This window comes from Phocoena phocoena, chromosome 3 (genome assembly GCF_963924675.1).
Source record: "Phocoena phocoena chromosome 3, mPhoPho1.1, whole genome shotgun sequence".
Lineage (NCBI taxonomy): Eukaryota > Metazoa > Chordata > Mammalia > Artiodactyla > Phocoenidae > Phocoena > Phocoena phocoena.
Genome location: NC_089221.1, coordinates 127,341,455 through 127,365,452, shown reverse-complemented (window position 1 = coordinate 127,365,452; position 23,998 = coordinate 127,341,455). Strand labels below are relative to the sequence as shown.

General features: G+C 54.4%; 1 protein-coding gene across 2 annotated transcripts in view; it reads right to left on the bottom strand.

The window, feature by feature from the left end:
• NDST1 (N-deacetylase and N-sulfotransferase 1) overlaps positions 1-23,998 on the bottom strand; it is a 65,063-nt gene that overhangs the window by 25,785 nt on the left and 15,280 nt on the right. Inside the window, exons 3-4 of one of the 2 annotated variants that reach the window (XM_065873144.1) lie at positions 9,005-9,901; positions 2,134-2,628 (exon numbers count right to left, since the gene is read on the bottom strand). In XM_065873144.1, the coding sequence (XP_065729216.1) occupies positions 2,134-2,628; positions 9,005-9,517 (1,008 nt within the window). In that variant the 5' untranslated portion in view covers positions 9,518-9,901. Of the gene's footprint in view, positions 1-2,133; positions 2,629-9,004; positions 9,902-23,998 lie in introns of those variants that run through there. The other variant, XM_065873145.1, reaches the window with a different exon arrangement.

The following is a 23,998-nucleotide window of genomic DNA, read 5'->3' as shown; positions in this document are numbered from 1 at the left end:
ATCCCTACCAGGTATGATGCACAAGCCTGCTAGGAAACCTGTAAGAAGAGCCCGCTATCAGAACACTTTGCAAACAAAAAGTCCTGGCCCTCCTTGGGGCCACCACCGGCATCTTACCAAGGCCATGCACTACCTGGTGGATGCCCATGCTCTAGCTGTGTGGCCTTGGGCCAGTTACTTCACCTCTCTGAGTCTTAGTGTCTGTAAAATGGGATTTAAAACAATACCCACCTCACAGAGCTGCTGTGAGGATCAGATGATGCAATGCACAGAAAGGGCTGAGCACAGAGCCTGGCACTTGCCAAGCCTTGAATAAGCACTGCTGTTGGTATCATTTAAGTTGCACTGTACAGCCCGTACTGTACAAGTTAATGAGGCAACATTCATGTCTCTGCAAGAAAAGCTCAGTTGTAGCCAGTCCTTGGGATTAAAGAAAAAGAAAAACCTGCCCTTTCTGACTCAAAAGGATGTTTAAAGCAAATGGGACCTGGCTGGCATAGAGCTCTACAGTCTGCACGGAGCTGAGTACACTGAAGAGGGCATCTCTTTTGGTATTCTTCTACAGAAAAGGCTCCAAACTGCTAGCATTCCTCTCATTCCAATAATGGGGAAAATAAGAACCAAGAAGGGCAAGCCCAGGGTTCACAGGAGACACAGTGAGCCTGGCAGCCTGATTTCTTCATGGGGTCGACCCTGGACCAGTCTCAAGGACTCATCCTGGACAGGAAGCAAAGACCTAGGTTACAGCAGGAGAGAGCAAGGTTGGGCCACCTGAAGAACGTCCTAAGGAGAAAACAGAGTAATCTACTTTGCTAGAGGTGGGTCGGGGCATTGCATGACGCCTCAGAGCTGGAAGGCTCAACAGGAGTCGTCTCAAAACTTTCTTTCAATAGGGGAGCCCCTGAGGAAGTGAAATCTCAGGAGCAAACCCAGTGGGTAAAGCAGATCAAAGCAACACTGCTCTGTCCCAGAGGTAGAGCCGGGAGGGCTCAGAGTCTGGCATCTGCACATGCCCCCTCACCCCAGCCGTCCAGGTCCTTCCCATCCACCCCATCTTGTCATTTCACCGCTGAAGCTCAGAGAGTGGAAGGGACTTGCCCAAGTCACCCAGTCAGTTAGGGGCAGATTGAGACTGGAACCCAGGTCTTGACTCCCCAGACAGTGCCTGCTCCTCAGCATCATCTGCTCTGCTCTCCCCTGGAGGTGTACGGAGGGGCAGAGAGTTCACTCTAGACCAAGGCAGGAGGACGATGGACCCCGCCCCCTGCCCCAGCCCAGGGCCTTCCCTCCAGGACCCACGGCCAATCCCAACACAGCACCCACACGGAGGAAAGCATTCCTCTTAATTAAGTCTCTTTTTCAATCCTCCTCCTATCGTCAAAAAGAAGTCTTGGTTTGGTGCTAATACGTTTCTAACTCTCACTAATCTCGTATAAGAGAGGACAGGTCATCAGTAGGCAGCAGTACTTCGCTAGAATTTAATCCTCTGTTTCGTTTTCATTGGATCTATTGTTATGGTTGCCCTCTATTTATGGCAACTGATACTGACTTCCCCATTTACACTAGTGATGTTGTTCCTTTTGCATACAACTCTGAGTAAAGTAGTGAGTAGATGAAAATGGTCTTAATTTGCAGGCTTCTCTTTTATAGTGATACATGTGTAAAATTTCATGGTTTGCAAAATGCTTTTACATACAGTTTAGTTTTGTAAACATTTTTTGAATTAAACACATGCCTTTCACTATCTATACAGACCGCAGTTAAAGTATGCCTTGTATATGATTCACACTCTAATTCTTGTTTTAGGAGTTTTGTAGGAGCTTTGGTACTGACACAAACATTTTTGAGAGTTAAAAATCATGTCTGGATTAAGAGGTAGGTACTCTCTGCACAGCTACCATCTCCCCGTAGTTATATTCTTGAGCTCCATATAACCAGAGGCAAAATTCCTGTATATTCAATACTTCAAATAATTTTAAATGGCACTTGCTTCTAATAAGACAATAAAACCAAGTGGCCAAGGGAGGGGGACTGACAGCACAGAGGAGGTGCAGACAGCAAAGTCACGATGGGGACAGTAAGGTCTGAAGGTGGCGAGGCCCACCCTACATGGTCTGGCGCCCCCAGCCATACCTTCACGTCCTCCACCTTCATGCGCGTGCCCTCCTTGCCCACGAAGATGTCGTCAATGTCCACCAGGATGTAGCGGTCTAGAGGCAGCGAGAGGCGCTTGCCTGTGAGGAAGGCCACGGCGTCGACGAAGACGAGCTTGTGCAGCCAGAAGTTGAGGTTGTTGCCGAAGAGCACGCGCTGGATTCCGTCGTGGAGGCCCAGGTCCTGGACCACAGTGGCATGCAGCGCGGCATGAAGGCCGGCATCCGCGCCCAGGTGCGGGATGGACTCGGACGACCGCGTCTTGGCCAGGAGCACAGGCTCGTAGGTGGAGTGGTTCGACTGGAATACGGTCCAGTCCTCGCCGGGCAGCACGCCCTTCTCCACCTCGCTGGGCCGCGTCACGTACAGCAGCGGGGACTTGGGGTTGATGCTGCAGTCCTTCAGGCCCAGGTTGGAGTGCAGGAACAGGGGGAAACCTTTGAGCTGTGCGCTCAGCAGGCTGTTCTCATTGGCCTGCAGCCGGGTGGGGTGGGGCGGGGCAGGGGGGAAGAGAGCCGTCAGAACCACAGCCCCAAGGGACCACGGAGTATCAGTTGTGGACTCCTAACAGTCATGTCAACAGCACTCACGAACATTCACAGAGGGCTCGTCACATTCCTGATCCTGTGCTGACCTAGCGGTGCAAACCCCGCTCTGCCTGTCATCGTAACATACCAGCTAACACACATGCCGTGCTCACCAAAGCCAGGAACCGAGCTCGTGCACGTTACATGAAGGGGTGCCGTAATCCTCACAGTGACCCCACGATGGAGGCATCACTACCATTCCCATTATACAGACGAGGAGACTAGGCCCAGAAAGGCTAAGTAACTTGTCCAAAATCACACACAGGAAAGTCTAGCAGTGGAGAGCATGGATTCTGCCACCAGACTGCGTGGCCTTGGGCGAGTCAGGTAACCTCCCCGCGCCTCAGTTTCCTCTGCTGTAAAACATGGCCAAGAATGGTAAATCCCTCAAGGGGTGATGGAGGAGGCTGAGCGTTGGCTCCCGCGAAGCGCTTAGAACAGAGCCAGCGGCATCGCCCGTTGCTCGTTCAGTCCTCACGTCAGCCTCAGGAGGAGGGCTCCTCCGTCATCCCCGCTTCACAGACGAGGATACCCAGGCTCTGAGGGCGGCGCTGCCCTGAGCCACACCTCACTGCCAGATGGCTGACCCCTGAGCCCACACACCTGACCACCAGGCTCCCCTGCCTGGGGTTTCCAAGCTGGCTTTTGTCACAATCCCTTCTTCAGGAGAAATCCTGGGCGGATGCCAACAGAGAAGAGATCAAAGACGAGGTATCTTCTGGGAGTGCAGGAGCAGACACTCTGCCCACTGTGCTCCCAACCCCCATGGGCCCCCAGCACTCCCAAGGCTACGTCCCAGAGGAGCCCAGCTCCCTGTGCCTCCCTCTCCTCCCAGGACCCGCTGCTGTCAGCTCCCTGGGAACCTGCAGGCAGTACCCACAGCACCCCCTTTTCCTCTTCCCTAGACTCACAGCCCCTGCTCCTTACCCTCCCAGCCACCTGCCTCTGGATACAGTACAATTTGTCTTTGTCCCTGTGCCAACTCCTTTTGGTCTTCTTGGCCTGACAAACTGCTCATCCTTCAAAACCCCATGCATCAAGACTTCCCTGGTGGCACAGTGGTTAAGAATCCACCTGCCAATGCAGGGGACACAGGTTTGAGCCCTGGTCCGGGAAGATCCCACATGCCACGGAGCAACTAAGCCCGTGCGCCACAACTACCGAGCCTGCGCTCTAGAGCCCGCATGCCACAACTACTGAAGCTTGAGCACCTAGAGCCTATGCTCTGCAAAAAGAGAAGCCACGGCAATGAGAAGCCTGCGCATCGCAATGCAGATTAGCCCCCGCCCAAGCCCACATGCAGCAATGAAGACCCAACGCAGGAAGGAAGGGGGGGGGAGGCAGGGAGGGAGGGAGGGAGGGAGGGGGGAGGGAGGAGGAAGGGAGAAGGAAGGAAGGAAGGAAGGAAGGAAGGAGGGAGGGAGGGAGGGAGGGAGGGAGGGAGGGAGGGAGGGAGGAAGGAAGGAAGGGAGGAAGGAAGGAAGGAAGGAAGGAAGGAAGGAAGGAAGGAAGGAAGGAAGGAAACATGCATCTACCCTTTTCTCTTCATTGGCCTCCCTGGGGCATTAAAGCCTCAGCTGTAGCACTTCTCACCCTGGCTCCTGCATTATGTGTTCAGAGTCTCCCCCACCAGTCTGCACCCTCTCAAGGGCAAATACTATGTCACTTCCACCTTGGATCCCTGGTGCCAGCAGAGGCTTGACACCCAGTGGGAGCAAACGCATATCGGATGAGTAACTGGATTTTTAAAAAGAAAGAAGAACAGACAGATCCCAAATACCTGGCACGTGACAGCTTTTCATTACGGGTTTCATTTGTTTATCCCACAATTGTTCACTATGCCAGGCACTGTGTTAAGTAACAGGGATACAGTGAGAAAAACAGACATGGCTCCTGCCCTCGTGACTGTAAAGGTGAGCAGAGAAGAGAGAGAGTAATCAATATAGCAGAAACATACGTAAACTTCAGTGTGACACATGCTACACAGAGGAGGTTCAGTCCTAGAAGAGTAGATAACTGGGCATAGTCAGCTGGCTCAAGAGAGGCTTCCTGGGGAAAGGGACTGAGTAAGCATCAACTAGGGGAGAGGTGAGAGCCAAGTTCAACGAACAGCAAGTGCAAAGGCCCTGAGGTTGGAGAGAGCTCAGCACAGTCAAGGAATATCAAGAGGCCAGCAGAGTGATCAAGAGGGAGGAGAGGAGATGAGGCAGAAAGGTCAGCTGGGACCAGACCTGCAGGACCCTAGAGGCTTGAAGTGGCAGTGGGAAGCCATCAAAGACTCCATCAAAGGGTTTTGAACAGAGGGATGACAGGTTCCAATTTGCATGTTAAAAAGATCCATCTGGCCACTGTGTGAAGAATGAGTGGGGTGGGATGAATCAAGAGTGGACAAAGGGCAGCAGATGAGGTTGGAGAGGCAGGCACAGTGGTACACAGGGCCACCCTGGAGAGCTCACCACGTGAGCACTGAGCAAGGACACTCAGCTGAGGGCTGAGCCCTGGGCCTCAAGTAGAGCGACATCTGCCCAGGGTGCCTTTTAGTAATAACCTTCATGCAGAAGTGCTTTTTTCTAATTCCCACGAAGGCTCTGCAGGGCCCTTGCCTCGTAAACTGAGATAAAGGGCCTGCATTTGACTCTCCACACACCAGGAGTACCTGCCAACTCCCACCCTGTCCTGAGCCAGCCTCTGTCTGGTGTTGACAGCCCCCAACTGAGAGGCCCCTCCCTCAGCCCCCAGCTCTCCAAGACCACTAAGCCAGCACTGGGGACAAAGGCAGTGGGGGCCAGTGACATTTCAGGCCCTGTCCATCACCTGCTGTGGCCTGGGAGGCCACACTGGATCACAGGCACTGAGGGATCCCATTTCAAAGCCCCGACTCTGAGCTGACTGCCAGGCGCTGGCAGCTCAGCCAGCTGCCCAGCTGGGAGGCATCAAGGAAGGGAGAAAGCCAAGTTGCCGACTGTCCACCCCAGTCCGCAGTGAAAGCAACCATCTGGGGAAGGGAATGGAGAGTAAGCCTCGGCATCGCAGAGACTGACCCCGACTGCGGGCCTCGCCCCATGGGAGGGGAATCCCTCCTGTTGTTCAGCGCCTGGGGACCCACGCAGGAGACACCAAATCTTCCAGTGGGGTCATCAGGCAGAGGAAGGAAGAGCCCTGATGAGGGAATGGGAGACCTAGTGCAGACTTAGGTAGTAACTGGCTGCATGACCTTGGTGCTACCTCTCAGGGCCTCACGTCCCACATCCGTCGGTCAGTTTGCTCCAACGCGCTCACCCGTGGTTGGCTTAGAAGGGCTGAGCGTGGTGGTCGAATCCTGGCTGTGACTTATTAGCTGTGCCGGTCTAGAGAGCCACGTAACTTTCTGAGCCTTGAGTCCTCATCTGAAAATATAGTGCCCACTTCACAGGGTAGCTGTGAGCATTACATACGATAAGGTCTGCAATGCAATGAGCTCAGGGTCTGGCATGTAGCAAGGGTGCAATCAAGCATTAGTGGCCCTTGTCAGGCCTCTACCAGGATGTGCTCAACCCCGGGGCACCTGGAGCTGCAAGGCTGAGCCAGGAAATGGGGCTACTGATGAAGACCCGCTCCCACCCTCAGGGTCCTCAGGGGCACATGCTGGCCAAGCCACAAGACAGATAAAGAGCTACCACCAGCTGTGTGTGCTGAGGTGAGATGACAAGGCATGCCGGCTGCCATTTATTGGGTGGCTCTGGGTACCAGGCACCGGGCTAATGCTTCCCATCCACTGTCCCATCTTCAACATGGCACAGTGAGGTGGTGCTGTGATTGGCCCCCACTTCACAGATGGGTTGACTATCCTGCCCAAGGTCACTCTGCCTAGAAGTGACAGAACGAGTTGAACCAGAGTCTGGACTTTTCAGCCCCTGCTCTCCCACTGACCTGGGAATCCAGTGCCAGCGGGCATTGGAAAGTGAGTGTCTCCAGATCCCTGGAGTCCCAAGCCCGATGCACAGCATTGAAGCAGGCCTTGCAGAAGAGCAGAAGGATGCAGCTTGACCACCAGATGGCTCCCGTTAGAGCAGAAAGTCACAGGCCCCTGGTCAAAACCAAGGAGGGGTCTCGTCTTACACAGCAGGGTAGGAAGAGCATGGAGACCTGGAATTGCCACTGACCCCACAGGGAGACTCTGAGCACCTCCCTGCCCCTCCTTGGGCCTCGTGTTCACCTTCTGTAGAGCAAGGAACTGGGGCCTGATAGGATCCAAGCTATGTTGTACCGACTGTGCTCAATGACCACAGCCCACTACTTGGTCCCCACAGACTGTGGGAGCTCTGTGCACCAGTTGTGGCCTCTGATGCAAATTCTACTAAATAGAATAAATGGTATTTGAAGTTCCTGGACTCATCCCACAGTGAAAGGAATAAAGCCTCTGGAGCCAGACCACCTGGGTTCAAATCCTAGGTCTGTGCTTATTAGAGGTGTGAGTGTGGGCACATTGCTTCACCCCTCTTTGCCTCAGTTTCCTTCTCTCTTAAATCAGATGACATCCACCTGGCTTGGAGGATGGTTTATGAGGGTCAAATGTGTTGATTCACATAAAGCACGTAGGACGTGCGTGGCACTGGGTGAGCACTCGGCAAGCGTCAGCCATTGTGATGCTTTTCAGGCCTGGGGCTCTGAATCAAGCCTAATGAAGTTCATGGCAGGAAAGGGAACAGAGTCCAGGAGCAAAGGGAAGCAGACAATGAAGCTGTCTGACGCTATGCCACTGCCCAGCCATAAACCGGGCCAGCGTTTCCCAGACAGTGAGCCATGAAATAAAGGGTTTTGTCATTAAGCCAGCTGGGGAACAAATCTCACCAGGTTGCTCTACTGCAGGACTTCTAAGGGCCTTCAATTTCTTGGCCCACAAAACCTGTTTTAGTGGCAGAGCAACCCGATCCATTAGTGCATGAAAGAACACAGCCGTGAGAAACCCTCAGCTAGACCAGGCTCCTCCCAGCACAGAGCACGGGTCCAGGGCGAGGCTGTGCCGCCAACGCCTGGGGACGAACGAGCAGCCATCGGTGGACACGGCCCACTTCTGACCCATCTCCTGCTCCTCTCCCCACTCAGGCCAAGCAAGAGCCGGCCTTGGGACCCGTGTGTTTACTGTCCCCTCTGCCTGGAAGGCCCTTTGCACAGAGAGCCGCGGGCTCCTCTCACTCCCTTCTGGTCACTTTATCAAAGATGACATCACTGGTAATGCATTCTATCAAAACCAGCACCAACCGCCCATATCCATCACCCAGTGCCCTTCCCCGCTTTCTTTTTTTTTTTGTACTTATCACCACCTGTCACATGGTATGTTTATTTGTTCACTGTCTAGTCACCCACTGCACTGAAATGTCCACAGCACCACAGCCGGGACTTTAAACACTTCGATAACCACTGTGTCCCCAGTGCCTAGCGAAGGACCTGGAACATGGTAAGCACTATTTGCTGAATGATGGAACAAACACCCCCGAGCACCCAACTACAGTCCCAACCACCCAGCTTGCGCGTCAGAGTTCTCTGACCAGAGCCTCTGGATCCCCCATCCAGCTGTTCACAACCTCCTCCCCAAGGACAGCTTCTCCACGACACTTTCTTCAGCAAGGGCTGTGGTCCTAGCAGTTGCTCTGGGTACCCCGTGGAGCCCAGAGCAGCTCACCGGTCCACTGGGATTTCTTTCTCCTCTTTCTTCCAACGCAAAATGGCTCTGGTTCAAGAGGTACATAAACTCCACACCCCTCCACAGCCAAGAGGAAAGGGTGCAGGACCCAGAGCCCCCAACTGTCTAAGTCTGGGTTCAGACCCTGGCTCTCCCACTTACTGGCTACATGGCCTCCTGTGACCTAACTTAATCCTCCTGAGCCTTGGTTTGCCCATCTGCAAAACAGGGACACACCTCATCCATTGGGAGGACTGACATGAAAGGTTTTGAGGGACCCAGCAGGGCATATGCTCTCCTCCCTTGCACCCATCCCTGGGGCCTCCCTTAGGCACGAGCCTGCTGTGTGCCGGGCCCCATGCGTGGAAGCCAATGCCCCTGTCGTGTGCTCCCAACGAAAGCTAATATTTAAAAAGTACCTACTAGACGCCAGGCACCAGGCGCTCCAAGTGCCTTACCTACACTCACCCACTTACCTTTCATGACAACCTAGGAGGAGGCGTTACCATTACACCCATTTTTCAGGTGAGGAGAGTCAGACACCCAGTTAGCAAGTGTGGGGATAAGAATCAAACTCAGCTGGGGCCCGCTCCCCACATACCTTGAAGAAGCCGATGATGCCCACGCCGTAGGCCACGCAATACTTGTCCAGCAGCTCCCTGTTCCAGGCATCCAGGTTGACGTACTTGAGGATGTTCTCATAGATGATGAGGGCAAAGCGGCCGCGGCCCTTGTCGGTGAGTGTGGGCATGTCACCCTTGCCCGGTGCAATCTCTGTACGGTACTTGAAGCGGCTAGACTCCAGGATGGCCACCACCTCCTGGCCCAGCTGGGAGTAGAGGCTCTCCACGAACACCAGCACCCACGGGTCCGTGCGGGAAGGGGCAGCCACCTGTATGGGCTTGAGTGGCAGCAGACGGCTGGGGGCCACGGGCGGCGGGTCCCCACAGTCAGGCTCGGGGGCGTCCACCGAGGGCTCCAGGCCCCGCTTCCAGCCATACAGGTAGTAGGCCGAGACAAAAACGCTGAACAGGCAGAAGGCGAACAGCAGGAAAAGTACAGCCTGCGGGGACATGTGCCGACACAGCCTGCGGAGGCGCGCCAGGGCGGGCATCCTGGCCCCCGAGACCTCGGCCACCGGGGGCCCGGCCGCCCCGGCTGCCCCAAGGCCCCACGCAGGAGAAGACTCCCAAGTTGTCCACCGACCAACAAGTTCACAGAGACTCAGCGAGCAAGGCCCGAAGTGGGCAGTGGCAGTGGAGGATCCGGGCCCCGGCCCTTCCTCCCAGCCAGGGGGGCAGTCCGCGGCTGGTTGCGCTCCTTCCTTCCTCCGCGCCCCTTTATGTCACCATGGCAAATCCCCACGTGGTCCTGTGCACAGCAGAAGTGCCCCAGGGCGTTAGGGCCTCCTGGGGGGGCTGGGCAGTGGGCTGAAGGATGCTGGGCATGCCTGGGGGTGTCGCATGCCGCTCGCTCGGTGGGGCCCCCGGGGCTAAGGCTGTGGAGAGAGGAGGAGAGTCAGAAGGCGGAAAGTCAGAGTGTGGGCTCCGGGGGTCCGCTGACTGTGGACCCACAGGTCCTGACCTCGCGGTGGGCCCAGATTCAATGACCGCTACCCAACGTGAGTTCATGATTTGGGGCAAGCTTGTCAATCTCTCTGAGCCTCAGCCTCCCCATCTGTTGACAACAGTACCTGCCTCACAAGAGGCTGGGAGATTACATCCACTAATGTGTATAAATCACACTGGGCAGTACCTAGCATATGATGTCTACAATGATAGTTGCTATTTATCATAATGATCAGTCCAAGACTAAACCAAGAAAACTCCAGAAGCAGGAAGGACAAAGTGAGACACTAAACATTTGCAAGGCCTAGGAGCTAGAGGTGGAATTCTAAATCACGACCCAACACCACGTTCTCACCATCTTCCCCTCACTTCCCCACGTGCTTCCCCACCCATTTCTGTGAATGCACCCAGCAGCCCCATCTGACAGACGAAAAGACTGAGGCTCAGGCTAGGATGCAAACTCAGGGCTGTGAGGCATCAGCAGCTTGGCTGTGCTAGGAGCCCCTCTCAAACACCAGTGGTCTCATCTGGAAAGCACCACCCCTGCAGCAGCGGGGTGGGGCCAAGAGATAAGTGAGTAAACCTGTCAGAGGAGCCCCGAATAAGCAACGCTCAAGAAATCGCAGCTGTCGCTATCTGCCCCTTAATGCAACAGGCATCTCTCATCCTCAGGGTACGTGCCCACAGTGGCACAAGGACAGCAGGCGACTGAACCCCCCAACTTGAGGATCCCAAGTTGCCCAACATCCTCACCCAAACAGCGGCCCCCCATACCACGGTCCTCCAGTCTCCCTTTAACATGAGTGGAGGCAGCTGCTGAAAGCTGGCAGAAGAGCTCCCCTGGAGATGGGAGACGGGGACAAGGACAGAAGGTGTGAGGGACTGGGCTGCTGCCAGGGAGGGAATGTGAGCCTCAGACCCAGAATCGGGGTTGGGGGGAAGATCTTCAAAATCCCTCCCAGCCCAAGACTATATGGTATGCTTAGCGTGGATACAGTATACTAGAGACCCTACAATTGTACTTCTAGGAACTTATCCTACAGGGAGTAATTGCAGAAGTGTGTCAAGATTTCCCCACAAGAATACTACTCCCAGTGCTGTTTATAACAGCAACAGATGTTTATAATAGCAAATGCCCAACCATAGGGGATTGTCTTTAGCAATTATAATGCAAGCATGTGATGGAATCCCGGGCAGCCATTTACAATATGTTGAAGGAGGACATTTACTGACATAGAAATATAATTACCAGGACTTCCCTGGTGGCGCAGTGGTTAAGAAGCTGCCTGCCAATGCAGGGGACATGGGTTCGAGCCCTGGTCCAGGAAGATCCCACATGCCACGCAGAGCAACTAAGCCCGTGAGCCACAGCTACCGAGCCCATGCGCCACAACTACTGAAGCCTGCGCGCCTAGAGCCCACGCTCCGCAACAAGAGAAGTCACTGCAATGAGAAGCCCGCACACCGCAAAGAAGAGTAGCCCCCACTCACTGCAACCAGAGAAAGCCTGCACGGAGCAACGAAGACCCAATGCAGCCAAAAATTAAGAAAAGAAAAAGAAATATAATTACCATATATATTGTTAAAGTGGAAAACATTTGTAAGACCGTATGCATGGTCATATTTTTGTGAAAAATTTTATGCATAAGCCAGAAACTGGTACGAATCCAAAAAACTAAACAAAAATGGTAACAATTATCTCTGGTTTTTATTTGCCTTTGTTTCCTAAATTTTCTACAATAATCATTTATTATTTTTGTGAATATAAGAAAACAAATGTTTTTAAAAGATGTGCTCAGAAGCAAGAGGCAGGGGTGTGAAATGAGGACATGTCTTGGACATCGGGTCTGCTCCCAGTTCTGCCATAACGTGCTGTGTGACCCCAGGCACACCCTGCCCCTTTCTGGGCTTCTCGCCTGTTAGAGAGGGGCCTGGGCCAGATGGTGTCTGGGGGCTCTTCCACCTCTGATGTTCTACAATTCAGTCTCCACTATGTGCCAGCATCACAGGGAAGCTGGGGCAGCCAAGAAAACAAGCACCTACAATGCAGGGAGTGTGACAGGGGAAGGGAGGGTATTTGAGAGAACTGAGGGGCACTTAATCCCCCTGCAGGAGGAAGGGGGAGGACAATGGAAGGCTTCTTGGAGGAAGTAGTAGCTGAACTGGCCAGAAGACCAAGTAAGGGTTGACCAGGGGTAGGAACAGTGAGGGACACATACACAGCTTGGAGCTAAGGCAGTAGGCAGAGCTTTCCAGGGAGTCCCTGCAATTCCACCTGAGAGCAGGGCCAGAAGGGGCAGGCTTCCTGGGTGGAGCCACAAGAGCTGAGGTGACTGGCCCTGCCATTATTCCCAAAGGGCACCCATGTCCCACTTCCTATTGATAAGGGCAGCCCTCTGCCCTGCAGCCACAGCGAGCCTTGGCCTGGGGCCAGGGCAGGAGCACAGTGGGTGGGGAGGCAGAGCCGCCTCGAAGGTGCCCTGCCTGCTGCCTGGGGGCACCTGCCTATTCGGGCCACCTAGCCCCACATCCCCTGCAGGCCTGGGCACTGCGGGTCTCTGGCCTTCGGTCTATTGCATTAACAGCCTTTCCACCTGTGTGCTAATGACGACACAGCCAGCAGTCTCAGGCATCTCGGGGTCACAGACCCCTGCGTGAATCTGACAACATTTCTCCATAAAAAATATGCACATATGCTAGAAAATGTTTTAACAATTTCAGAGTCCAAACTCCGTGTCCCCTACCCCATCCATGGACCTAAAGCCCTAGTTAGTAGAGCCTAAGGACTACGTGGGCAGACTAGAGCCAGGCAGCTTCGTTCAAACCCAAGCCCTACCACCCAGTAATTTTGTAATCTTGGGCAAGTTATTTAACTTCTCAGTGACCCCAGCTTCCTAATCTGTAAAATGGGAAAACTTGACATATTTCCCGAAGTTGTGAAAATTAAATGAGTGGATACATAGGAGGTGCCATGCCTGGCACACAGTGCTGAGCAAGGGTCAGCCGCTGTTTTCATGCACTCCTGTTGCCTATTTAACATACTCACGATGTGGGTAACACCTGAGCGCACAAAACACCATCAAGTTCCGTGCACTCTCTCTCTCAAGTCTCTAACAGCCCTCGGAATCCCAAATCCCCATTTTGAGAAGGCGTGTCTTGCCCGGGAGCTGGATGGATGAGCAGAGGCCAGATAGAGGCCAGCAGGCTAGGGAGAAGGCCACGCAAAGCCCAGGCCCGAAAGAGGGTAAAGGGAGAAAGAGAGTGGGCCAACTGGCCCCCATCCCCAGAGAAGGCCGAATACCCTGGCAAAGTGCTGACCACCAGTGAGCTGGCAACGGGGGCCTCCAGCACTGGCCCCACTGCAACCCCTCAAAGGCCTGGCACCAGCCATTCAAGGCCCTCCGTGCCCGCCTGAATTCCTGTACCCCTGTAGCTCAAGGGATGGCAAACTGTGGGTTTCTAACCCCTCTGCAGCCACCCAGGCCTCAAGGACAGCTGGGGGGCTGAGGCCTCAACACCTCCCTCCCGCCCCGGGCCTGCCTGGGCCTTGCAGACATCACCAGCCGTTTCCCTAAACTCCAGCCTCGCCCAACCAGTCACCAATCTTGGTCATGCATCCGAGCCTTTGCTAATGAAGTTCCCATTGCTTGGAATGCCTCCCCCCACCCCTCGGGACACTTACTCATCCTTCAAGACCCTAGTTCCAATGTCATCACCTCTCTGAAGTCATCTCCACCCATCACCCCATTTCCCGCCCCCATGTCCCATTCCTTAGGCTCCCATCCCATCCGTAAGCTATAGCATGGAAGCTGAAAACCAGGAGCCTCAAGCTAAAACAGGATGCAGCATTCTTGTTCCTTGACGGCATTTTTCTTTGAGATTAGCTATCAACATCTTAAAATCAGGAGATTTCATATAAAAGTCAGAACTTCCAACTTCTTTAAAAAGAGTACATTTTAGGGACTTCCCTGGCAGTCCAGTGTTTAAGACTCCGAGCTTCCACTGCAGAGGCACGGGTTCGATCCCCGGTCAGGGAACAAAGCTCCTGCATGCAGCACAGCATGGCCAAAAAAATAAAATAAATACATAAAATTTAAAAAAGAAATATAAAAAGAGCACATTTTGGTGACACACGCCCACTGGCCACCATCAGCTGACGCTATAAAGCGCCGGCCTCAGATGGGTTAACACAGTCCCATAACCAACCTCCCTCTCTCATTTGGCTTCCTGCCCAGCCCCTGAGCACATCTGAGTGTGTGGTCCATGCAGAGCAGACTTGGGGCATTTCTACACACGGCTCTGTGCCCTGGAACCTGCAGATCACGGGGCAGAACCAGGATATACTGACCTGTGCATGGGCAGGCCCTGCCTGGTACCTGGCACACAGAGGGCTTCCCCACATGCCTGGGTGCCCCAAAGGGCAGGGACAAGTCTGATTCATTGTGGAAGCTCCCATTACTTTTCCCAGCAATGGTCCTTACTGAATACTCAGGATATAAATGATGAGCAGCTGTTATTATTCCCAGTGTACAGATAAGGAGACTGAGGCCCAAGGTGAAGTGACTTTCAGTCCTCCATGAAGCCCAGGTGTTTCTATAATAAAAATAATAGCAATAATACCATTATAATTATCATCGTTATTTTTAACTGCGTTTACCCTGAGCCGGGCACTGCACTGAGCACTTTTACATACTTCCTCTCAATTAATCCTTACAACTAGTACTGTCATTATTCACACTTACAGCTGCAGAAAATAAGACTCAGAGATGCTAAGTCACTTGCCCAAAACCATACAGCTAGTCAGTGACAGAGCTGAAATTTGAACCCAGACCCCATGAAATGGTGATGGATCCAGAGCCCATAGGGGAATCTTGGCAGGGACAGGGGAGAGCATGAGGGGGCCTCAGCTACCAAGGCCTCCAGCCCTCAGCCAGGCTTCCACTGTGCTCTCCCAGCCCTAGGCCTAGCTTTCCCTGCCAAGGTGCTGGGGATAATGAATGAGATGCTCTGGTTGTCATGGAGATGCCATGGCAACACTGCACTTTCGGGAAATACCACGGTAACTGTGGCCACTGCTCTGGAGTTGAAAGTCATTCACAACCCCACCCGTCACTCCAAAATGCTCTGGTGCCCCCACAATCCTCTCTAGGACCCAAAGGAAAAGGAGGCAGAGGTACAAGGGACTTCTCGGAGACCAAGCTGTCTAGAGAGCAGGACCGGGGAGGAGGTCCAGCTCTGCCATGGATAGACAGGTGGGCTCCAGGAATGAGACCAAGAGCTCCCTGTGCCTTTTACGGTAAAATGCACTTAACAACCCAACTCCCATGTACTTGCTGCCTACCATGTGCAGCAGGCCTCTTGTGAAGGGCCGAATGCATCATGCTGTTTCACCCCAACCGTCTGAGGGGCAGTGATGCAATGGCTGCTAGCCTCTCTGTGAAAGGCTCAGACTGCAGCCAGCTTGCATGGTCTTGAACCTTGCCTCCATTATTTACCAGCCTGTGACCTTTGCACAAATCTCTCGACCTCTCTGAGCCTCCATTTCCCCAAGTATAAAATAGGGTTTATACTAATCTATCTTGCAGGGCTCTTGCCAAGACTAAGAGAGATGATGTGTGTAAAACTTCTCAGTGCCTGGCACATAGTGATACAGGCTAACAAAATGATTATCCATTTAATGGAGTTGGAAACTGAGGCTCAGGAAGGAACTGACCCAAGGCCACATATCAAATTGATAGTGGATCCAGAAAGAGGAAGAGACGTCAGGCTTGGGAGCACACTGGAAGTTGGGAACAAGCAGAGGATCCATTCCCTGTTCCCTCATTCTGTACCTGAGCACCGCCAGGTACCAAGCCTGGCACTGGGCACTGAAGATGCAGGCCTCTGGGCTCCAAGGTTTTATCTGGTGTGATGCTGCTGCCAGGTGAATGGAGCAGGTCCCCAGAGCCCCGCATGCTCACCCAGCCCATGCTCACCCTGCCTGGGTCACTCCTGACCGTGCCCCCTACTCCCTCCCCTCTCACAGGCACACAAATGGACAGGCAAACTCACATGGTGCCGAGATGTTCAAATGGTGTCATCATGGGCATCTGGGTCACAGGCACGAGTATGGGGCGGGGAGCTGAGAGGAGTTCAGGGAGAGCCCCACAAGCAGGCTCAAAATTATTTGAATGGGCACCTGGCCTCGGGGAGGAGGAGTGGCTGCCAGCCAGGCACTGGTAGCCCCACATGCAATCCCAGGGCCACTCCCCAGAGCTGACTTGGCCCCTCCCATCCTGTCACACCCCCAGCACAGTCACCCCACCACCCATTACCCAGCCATACCCCACAGCCGTGTTGCTCCACCAGCTACCCCGCCCTAGCCTGCCCCACCCACCACGAACAGCAAAGAAAATCCTCCACATTTGCTTCCCAGCTGTGCAGGAGTTTCTCCAGTGCAATTACACCCTTGGGAGGCGGAGACCAGAAGCAAATCCCTTCCTCTGCTGTAATCTGCTGCCCACACCATCCCCCATAGCCCCGCAGTACCGCCTGGCTGGGGGCTAAGATGCCACCCATCAGTCACCCCAGAGTCCATGGTTGCCACCAAGGGACTGTCAGAAGTCTGGCTCAAGGTCTCAGGGTTACAGAGTATACAGTCCATCTTGCAGTGAACACATGGGGACACTGAGGCCCAGAGAGAGAAAAGGAACCCCCCCCCGGGTGGCATTGCCAGGCCTGCCCCACCCCCACCTGCCTTGGCCCATTTTCTTACCCATTAAAACCCTGCACGTCCTCCTCCAAGGCCAGCCTCTGCCGAGAACTGGACTCTGCCAGCTGTGGATTTCAGAAGTCCTAGATGAGCTCTCCTGCTCCATACCCCACCACACAGTGCCGGATTTATGCTGCCAGATGTCGGCTGCAATTATAACTAGAACACTGGTTCCCAACTTCACCTAAAGCTTTCCAAGGCAGAAGCGGTCTCCCACCCACAGCAGGTACTTAAGAGCAAAGTGCCCTTGCCAATGACCTTTCCCTTTTTGAATGTGCTATGAGGAATTGCCAAGCTAAATGCATTAAAACATGAACTCCCATTTATTAGACATGATATGCCTGCACTACATGCTACTATTAATCCTTACAAGAGCACCATGACCTACGTTCCCTTCATTTTACAGATAAGGAAACCGAGGCCCAGAGGGGGCCCATGACTTGCCCAGCCACAGAGCTAACAAGCGGGTAACTGGGAATCTCAGCACAGAGGCGCCAGCTCACCATCCTTCAGCAACACACGCCCTCCCGTGTTCACCTAGGACGGCTGACATAAGCCAGCGCCCATACACCCCATGCTCCACTCCCTTTGAATACCACTTTCCGTTTTCATTTTCATGCATTTTACGTGTGTTTTAACATCAAAAGCAGCCTCTAACGATCCTTCTTGGAAGCAGACCCACAAATCACGCATCAGTTGACAAGCAAACAAAGCATAAAGCGCCGGTTCACTCCCCAGTTCTCAACCTGGGGTTTGTTCTGGGTTCCCCGGAGGGGGATGCCCAACAGAAACCTCAAGAACTTATACCCGCCACTTGTTGAGAATTTGTGTTTCTTCCAACAAGCCCTGAGTTGAGAGTTTATCTTTGCACCAGCTCTGAAGAAAAGAGTTTACTGAGCAAACAAACAAGACAGCTGGGGGCAAGGGGGTTTGCAGAGTGGGGAACAAGACAGGTCAGGACCAGCTGCCCTCTGGTGCCACTGACGCTCTAGGGCAGACCAAGGTGGGCAGGACCCTCACAAGGCAAGCTCTTCGTTAGCCCACGGAACTCCCCAAAATAGGACTCTCTCCACCCAACCCCCAAATCCATCTACGCAGAGTCAAATCCATTCCTAGCTATTTTTCTTAGGCTCAGATCACAGGCACTTGAAAAAAACAGAAAGATATTTCTTTGCAAATATCATAACCTCCCTCGCTGACAGCAGCCAGCACTGACTGAGCTCCTGGTAACTTGCCAGCCCCACACCAGCTTTCCCTGATTTATCACACCCAATCCTCACGCTGGTGTCACCCATATACGTGCTCTCACAGGCAGGAAACCTAGGCTCAGAGAGGGTACGAAGCAACTGACTCAAGGTCACACAGCTGGGCAGGGGGAGAACCAGGACAACCCCAAGCCGGCCCACCTCGGAGCCCCTGCTTGTAACCTCCGGGCAGCTGCCCAGCATTCCACACCATTCTTGAACCAGGTGGGCGGCCTAGAATGTACCCAGAGACAGGCTTCCTGCAGGTAACCAGCCCCAGCTGCCTCAGTGCGGGCTGATCGGCTCCTCCGGCAATGGGAAAGCCTTCCATCACGGGCAGACAGGGGCACCACAGATCCCGAGAGGCAGGACCTCATCCAGAGGGTCTTCACCTTCCCCCGCCCCGGGGGCCTGTGTCATCCCCAGATAGGCAGAGACCCCACATGAGAAAGGGAGGCTGCCTCTATGCCCCAGGCAGAGGCCTCATGCTGAGGAATGGGAGAGAGAGGTGGTGAGGCTCAGACGCAGGAGATCTCAGCTAAAAGGGCCACAACTCAAAGGACAATGGTGACTGGACAGCCTCACAGGTCTGCTGCATGCCAGGTACAAGCACTTCCCAATCACGACCTCAGTTATTCGTCATCTTCTCTCAAAGAAGTACAAACAAGTTTACCATTATTCATTCCCCCGTCTGCCACCCCTGCAGAGGAGCCGGGAAGTGCTGGTCAGCCCCGGCCCCTGCCCTCCCACTTGCCCACTCCAGGTTGCCGTATGATCCCTGACAGATTCTGAGAAACAGGTGTATGGGAGTGGGGGAGCCCTCCATCTCTAGGATGTGGAAGCAAACTCCGCATGGGCCTGGAGTCCACATCAGCATTCCAGTGCTTCCATTGGCTCCCTCTGGGCAATACCCTTCCCTTCTCTGAGCCTGTTTCCTTACCTGGACAGCAAGGGGTAGAGATTAGATCAGAAGTTTGTGACCTCCTGGGGTTACAGAACCCTTTGAGAGGACTTCTCTAACCAGCGCAGTGGTTAAGAATCCGCCTGCCAATGCAGGGGACGTGGGTTCAAGCCCTGGTCCGGGAAGATCTCACATGCCGCGGAGCAAGTAAGCCTGTGCGCCAAAACTACTGAGCCTGCGCTCTAGAGCCCACGAGCCACAACTACTGAAGTCCATGCGCCAAGAGTCCGTGCTCCGCAACAAGAGAAGCCACCGCAATGAGAAGCCCGCACACCACAACGAAGAGTAGCCCCCACTTGCCACAACTAAAGCCCACGTACAGCCAAGAAGACCCAACGCAAAAAAACCAAAGAAATAAAAATAAATTAAATTAAAAACAAGAACCCTTTGAGAGTATCATGAAGGCTGTTAGTGGACTCTCCCCAGACAGATGCCATACTCCATACAAATTCAGGGAGATTGTGACCGCCCTCCTCTCCAAAAGCCAAGTGGAAAAAGCCAAATGGAAACTCTGTAGCAGCCCCTCCGACTTAAACAAGCCATAGCCTCACCGTCAAGATAGGACTGAAGCCATGAATGTAACATCTGAGCCCCTGGGACCTCGTCATTCCAGCTCCCCCCATGGCCTTGCAGTAAATCTTTAACTCCCAGACCTGCTGGCTTCAGGTGGATTTGTGAACTCGCTGAGCTGTCAGGAGAAGCTCAAAGAGAAGCTAAGCCCTTCCTTCCCACCCCTCAGCCATGGTCTCCTTTTCCATCAGGAATCTGCCAGGTCAGCCCTGGCCCATCTCCCTGGTGCAGTACTGGGGGCTGGGACACTTGAGGAACCCACTTCTGGTCCTGAATGCAGACAGGACCCGGTGCCAGGCTTAGGGGCCAGCTCGCCCTAACCCCTGCACCCCCTGGCCCCCTCCCGCATTGGTATGAACACGTACACACTGTGGGTACACACACATCAGACAGACCTGGGAGGACTGGACAGGAGGGAGGGGACACGGGGCTGTGGTCAGAGGGTACAGGGAGGCCGGGGAGAAAATGACAGGACCCACCCGAGCTCCAGGCAGTAGCCACTCAGCTCCACTCCACTTCGCGTCACCGCATCCTCTTAATGGCTCCACGCTCCTCACGTAACACAGTCACAACTAATCCCAGAGCCAGGACAAATAGCATGACTGTCCACCCAATTCCCTCTCTGGGAGGGAGCGGGTGGCCCTAGGGCACCCTGAGCCACCAACCACGTTCCCAGAAGCCTCCAGGCCTCCTCACCACCATGTCCCTTGCCAGAGGCCACCGACCCCTACCTCCTAACCTCAGGAAGAGGATGTCTTGTCTGACTCTGCCCCATGCCCAGGGGACCCCTCAGCAGGCAGGGATCCTGCTCCCTCACCCCTGCCCTGCCAGAGGTGCCTTCCATGGAAGAGGAGAAAGCATGTCCCTGACCCTGACACCAATGGGCCCTAGGCTTCCTCTCAAGAAAGATGGCAGCCAGGAGCAGCTGAGCCCTCACTGTCAGCAAGGGTAACCGGGCTCTGGCTGCAGCCCTGCCTGACTGCCTATGCGATCCAAGCAGGGCCCTTCCCCCACCCCAGACCTCAGTTTCCCCGCCTGTCCTGAGAAGAGGAAGAAGGACTGATATCTCCTATCAGGCCAGCAGGTGGTCAAAGCGCCTGTGATGTTGGCTTTTGGTCCCTGACCCAACCCCGCTCAGTGGCCAGACCCTTCCATTGCCCTCCCTGCCCCATCCCCTAACCCCCGCAAAGAAAGAAGGGTAACTGCCTGAGTGCAGAGGTGCTAGGGCTGAAGAGGGCCTTACAAAGCCCAGAGAGGAGAAGCAACTCGGCCATGAGCACACAGTTGTGGTGTGTGGGCTTCTCATCGCGGTGGCTTCTCTTGTTGCGGAGCACGGGCTCTAGGCGCGTGGGCTTCAGTAGCTGTGGCTCACGGGCTCAGCAGTTGTGGCTCACGGGCTCTAGAGCACAGGCTCAGTAGTTGTGGAACACAGGCTTAGTTGCTCTGCCGCATGTGGGATCTTCCTGGACCAGGCCTCGAACCCGTGTCCCTTGCATTGGCAGGTGGATTCTTAACCACTGCGTCACCAGGCAAGCCCTGGTATTTGCCTTTTTAGAGGACACCAAGGAGAGCACCAGGAAACTTGCTACGTAGCAGAATTTCAGGTCCCAAGAGCAGCAGTGGGGAAAATAATGCCATGTCTGTACATGTAGGACCTGGGGATGGAGACTGCCGACTGTCCAAGGCCCCTCACATCAAACCACAAGGGTGGCCTAGGCTCCTGCCAGCCCGGGGTGATCCCAGGAACCCCTGCAGGGATTAGCAGCTGTGGCCACCTCTTCACAGGTCACCTGAGGCCCAGCCTGCAGGCCCGGAGGTGGTGATGGGGAGATTGGCCCAGATGGACACCTCAAGACCAGGCTTCCCAGAAGCCTTGGGGAAACTGAAAAGGCTCCAGGCCCTGTGGCCAGAGTGGAGGGAAGCCAGGTGCACTGGGGGCAACAAAGACGAAGGGAAAGCCTTGAGGCGCTTGGAGCCACAGAAGCCCCCTAATCTCCTCGAGGCCTGGTGGGCACAACCTAGGCCTGCTGAGACCAGGGAAGCTTCATCAGGGCCCACATGAAAGCAGCCTCGTCCCTCCAGACTCGCTGGGGCTTGTCCCGTGACAGAAGCCCGCCGCTAACATGCCTCCCCTCCAGGGTGAGGGGCTCAAATGCTTACATGGAGGCGCAGCTGGCAGGGGAAGGGGCAGCAGGTGGGGAGAGGGGGCGGGAGGACCTCGCTTTCTCTGCATCACAGACCGCTAGAGAGCAGAGACAGAGTAAAAAGCACCGGGCAGGTAACCTATTTATCGAATGTCCTTTTTAAAGGGGCCAGGGGACCTTGGTGAGCCTCTACAAGGTAGCTGACAAGTGTCCCCAGACCCCCAAGGTTCGGGGACCAGTTCCTGGGGTCAGGAGACTGGCGCTCTAGTCCTAGACTGGGCTAGGGTGAGGCATCCAGGCAGCAGGCACAAACATGAAGGAGGCGCCCACTCCCAGGCGCTGGCATGCACCTGCATGACACTGGTGAGAGTCGCACCGCGGCCCCTGAGTGCCCCTCACAGTCTACCTCTAAGGGCCTCCCTCGCCCCGCCCTAGGCCCAGCCTTGCACAAACCTGCCAGTGACCCCACCAAGCACCTGCTCCTGTCAGGCCTTGCTTTGTTCACCAGTAAAGTGGAATGGTGCCAGATGATTCCAGGGGCCCTTCTAACTCGAAGCTGGGCAATTCTGGAGTGTAACTGACCTCCACTGCTCATTCCCAGAAATGGGCACGATGGCCCCCACTCCCGCCACCCGTAAGCCCATCAGGCACCATGCTCCACCACGATACAACCTCTCCCTATAACCGTGTGCTATGCCCTTTGCTAAACGCTTGGCCTCTGCTTCATCAAGGCCTCATTTTACAAATGTGGAAACAGGCTCATGGAAATTAAGCAGCTGGCTCGAGCTTCCAGTTGGGAAGTGCTGAGCTGAGATTTGAACCAGTGCCTGGCTGTAATCCTACATTCCACGGGATCTGCCACAGATAACCCAAAACTCACTACGGCTCAGAAGATGCCATCGGGTCTTTGCACCTCCTACATCTTCGAGAGCGCAATGCTGAGGCTAATGCTAAAGGCGGGCTGCTGGAGGCGGGAGCAGGCAGGCAGGAACGGGAAGCCTGCGTGGGTGCTGAGCATTTGCAGACTGACCAGCCTCCACCCCAGCCAGTTGTCCACTGCTGTGGCTACAACGTCCTCGTCACCATCAGCACACCACAGCCACCACTGTGCCATTTTTAAATCACTGCACAGATGCAAAGCTTTTTCACAGATGCTGCTCTGGCATCACATGACAAGCTTCTAAGATCGTGGCAGGGATTTCTTCCCTCTTTCTCAAATGAGGAAAGTGGGGTTCCTGGAGGAAGAGTGACTTCCCAAAAGTACACGGTGAGGCAAAGTTTGGCAATGAACTTGGAGCCCACATCTTCTTCCTCCAGGTCCAGAGCTTTGTCTACTCTTCCATGCCCTCCTTGACTTTTCAGTTCAACCAGCACTGATGGGTCTTTGTAACAATGACCCTTTTTTTTTTTTTGGCTGCGTGATCTCAGTTCCCCGACCAGGGATTGAACCCAGGCCACGGCAGTGAAAGTGTCAAATCCTAACCATTGGACCACCAGGGAACTCCCAACAATGACCATTTTTGAGAGCTCATTCTGGACAGGTATTATACCCAGCACTTCACGTATTATCTCATTTAGTCATGAAGACAACCTCATAAACTACGTACTGCTACTGTTTTCATTTCGTAGACAGAGACACTGAGGCTCAGAAATGTGGAGTATCTTGCCCCAGTTCGCCGTGTTAGGAAGGGGCAGAGCTGGGATTCAAACTGAGGTCAGTCTGGCTCTGGGGCCTGCGCTCAGAGCCTCCGTGCTTTGTCTGGGACCAGAGAGGAAAGGAGGGCAGACACACTCGAACAGCATGTGTGCCTGGCAGGTTATGGCAAGATTAGGATAATACGAAGACAAACAAAGCTCTTAGAGAGCCCAGAAGATGGAGGTTGTTTCAAACGTCCGGGCAGGAGGCCAGGAGTCTGAGCAAGGGACACGGGAACAGAGGGAGGTGACAGGTAGGAGGGAGGCGGCCTTGTGAGACCTTGGTCAAGTGCCTTGACCTGGATCTCAATTTACCCAGCTGTTAAGAAAAGTTCCTGGAATATCTCCAGAGCCCTCTCCATCCCAAAAAGCCCTTGGACCCTGGGAAAACAAGCAATGCCTGGTGACAGCCTGGCTGCCAGCCCTGGGGGAATCTGAAATGTCCTTGGCCATCCTGACACGATTCAACTGCTGGGTAACAGGCTTGCAAAAGCACAGGGCTCGGCCAGCATGCCTGGGCACCACTGAAGTGTGGGTCCTAAGGGGGCCACATTCCGCCCATTGTCAACTTCTCCATGGTCCCGGTGGAGCAAGCACCACCCAGCCGGGACCCAGACCAGCAACCGAGGTCACATCCAAGTGCCCAGTGGAATGTCACTCCA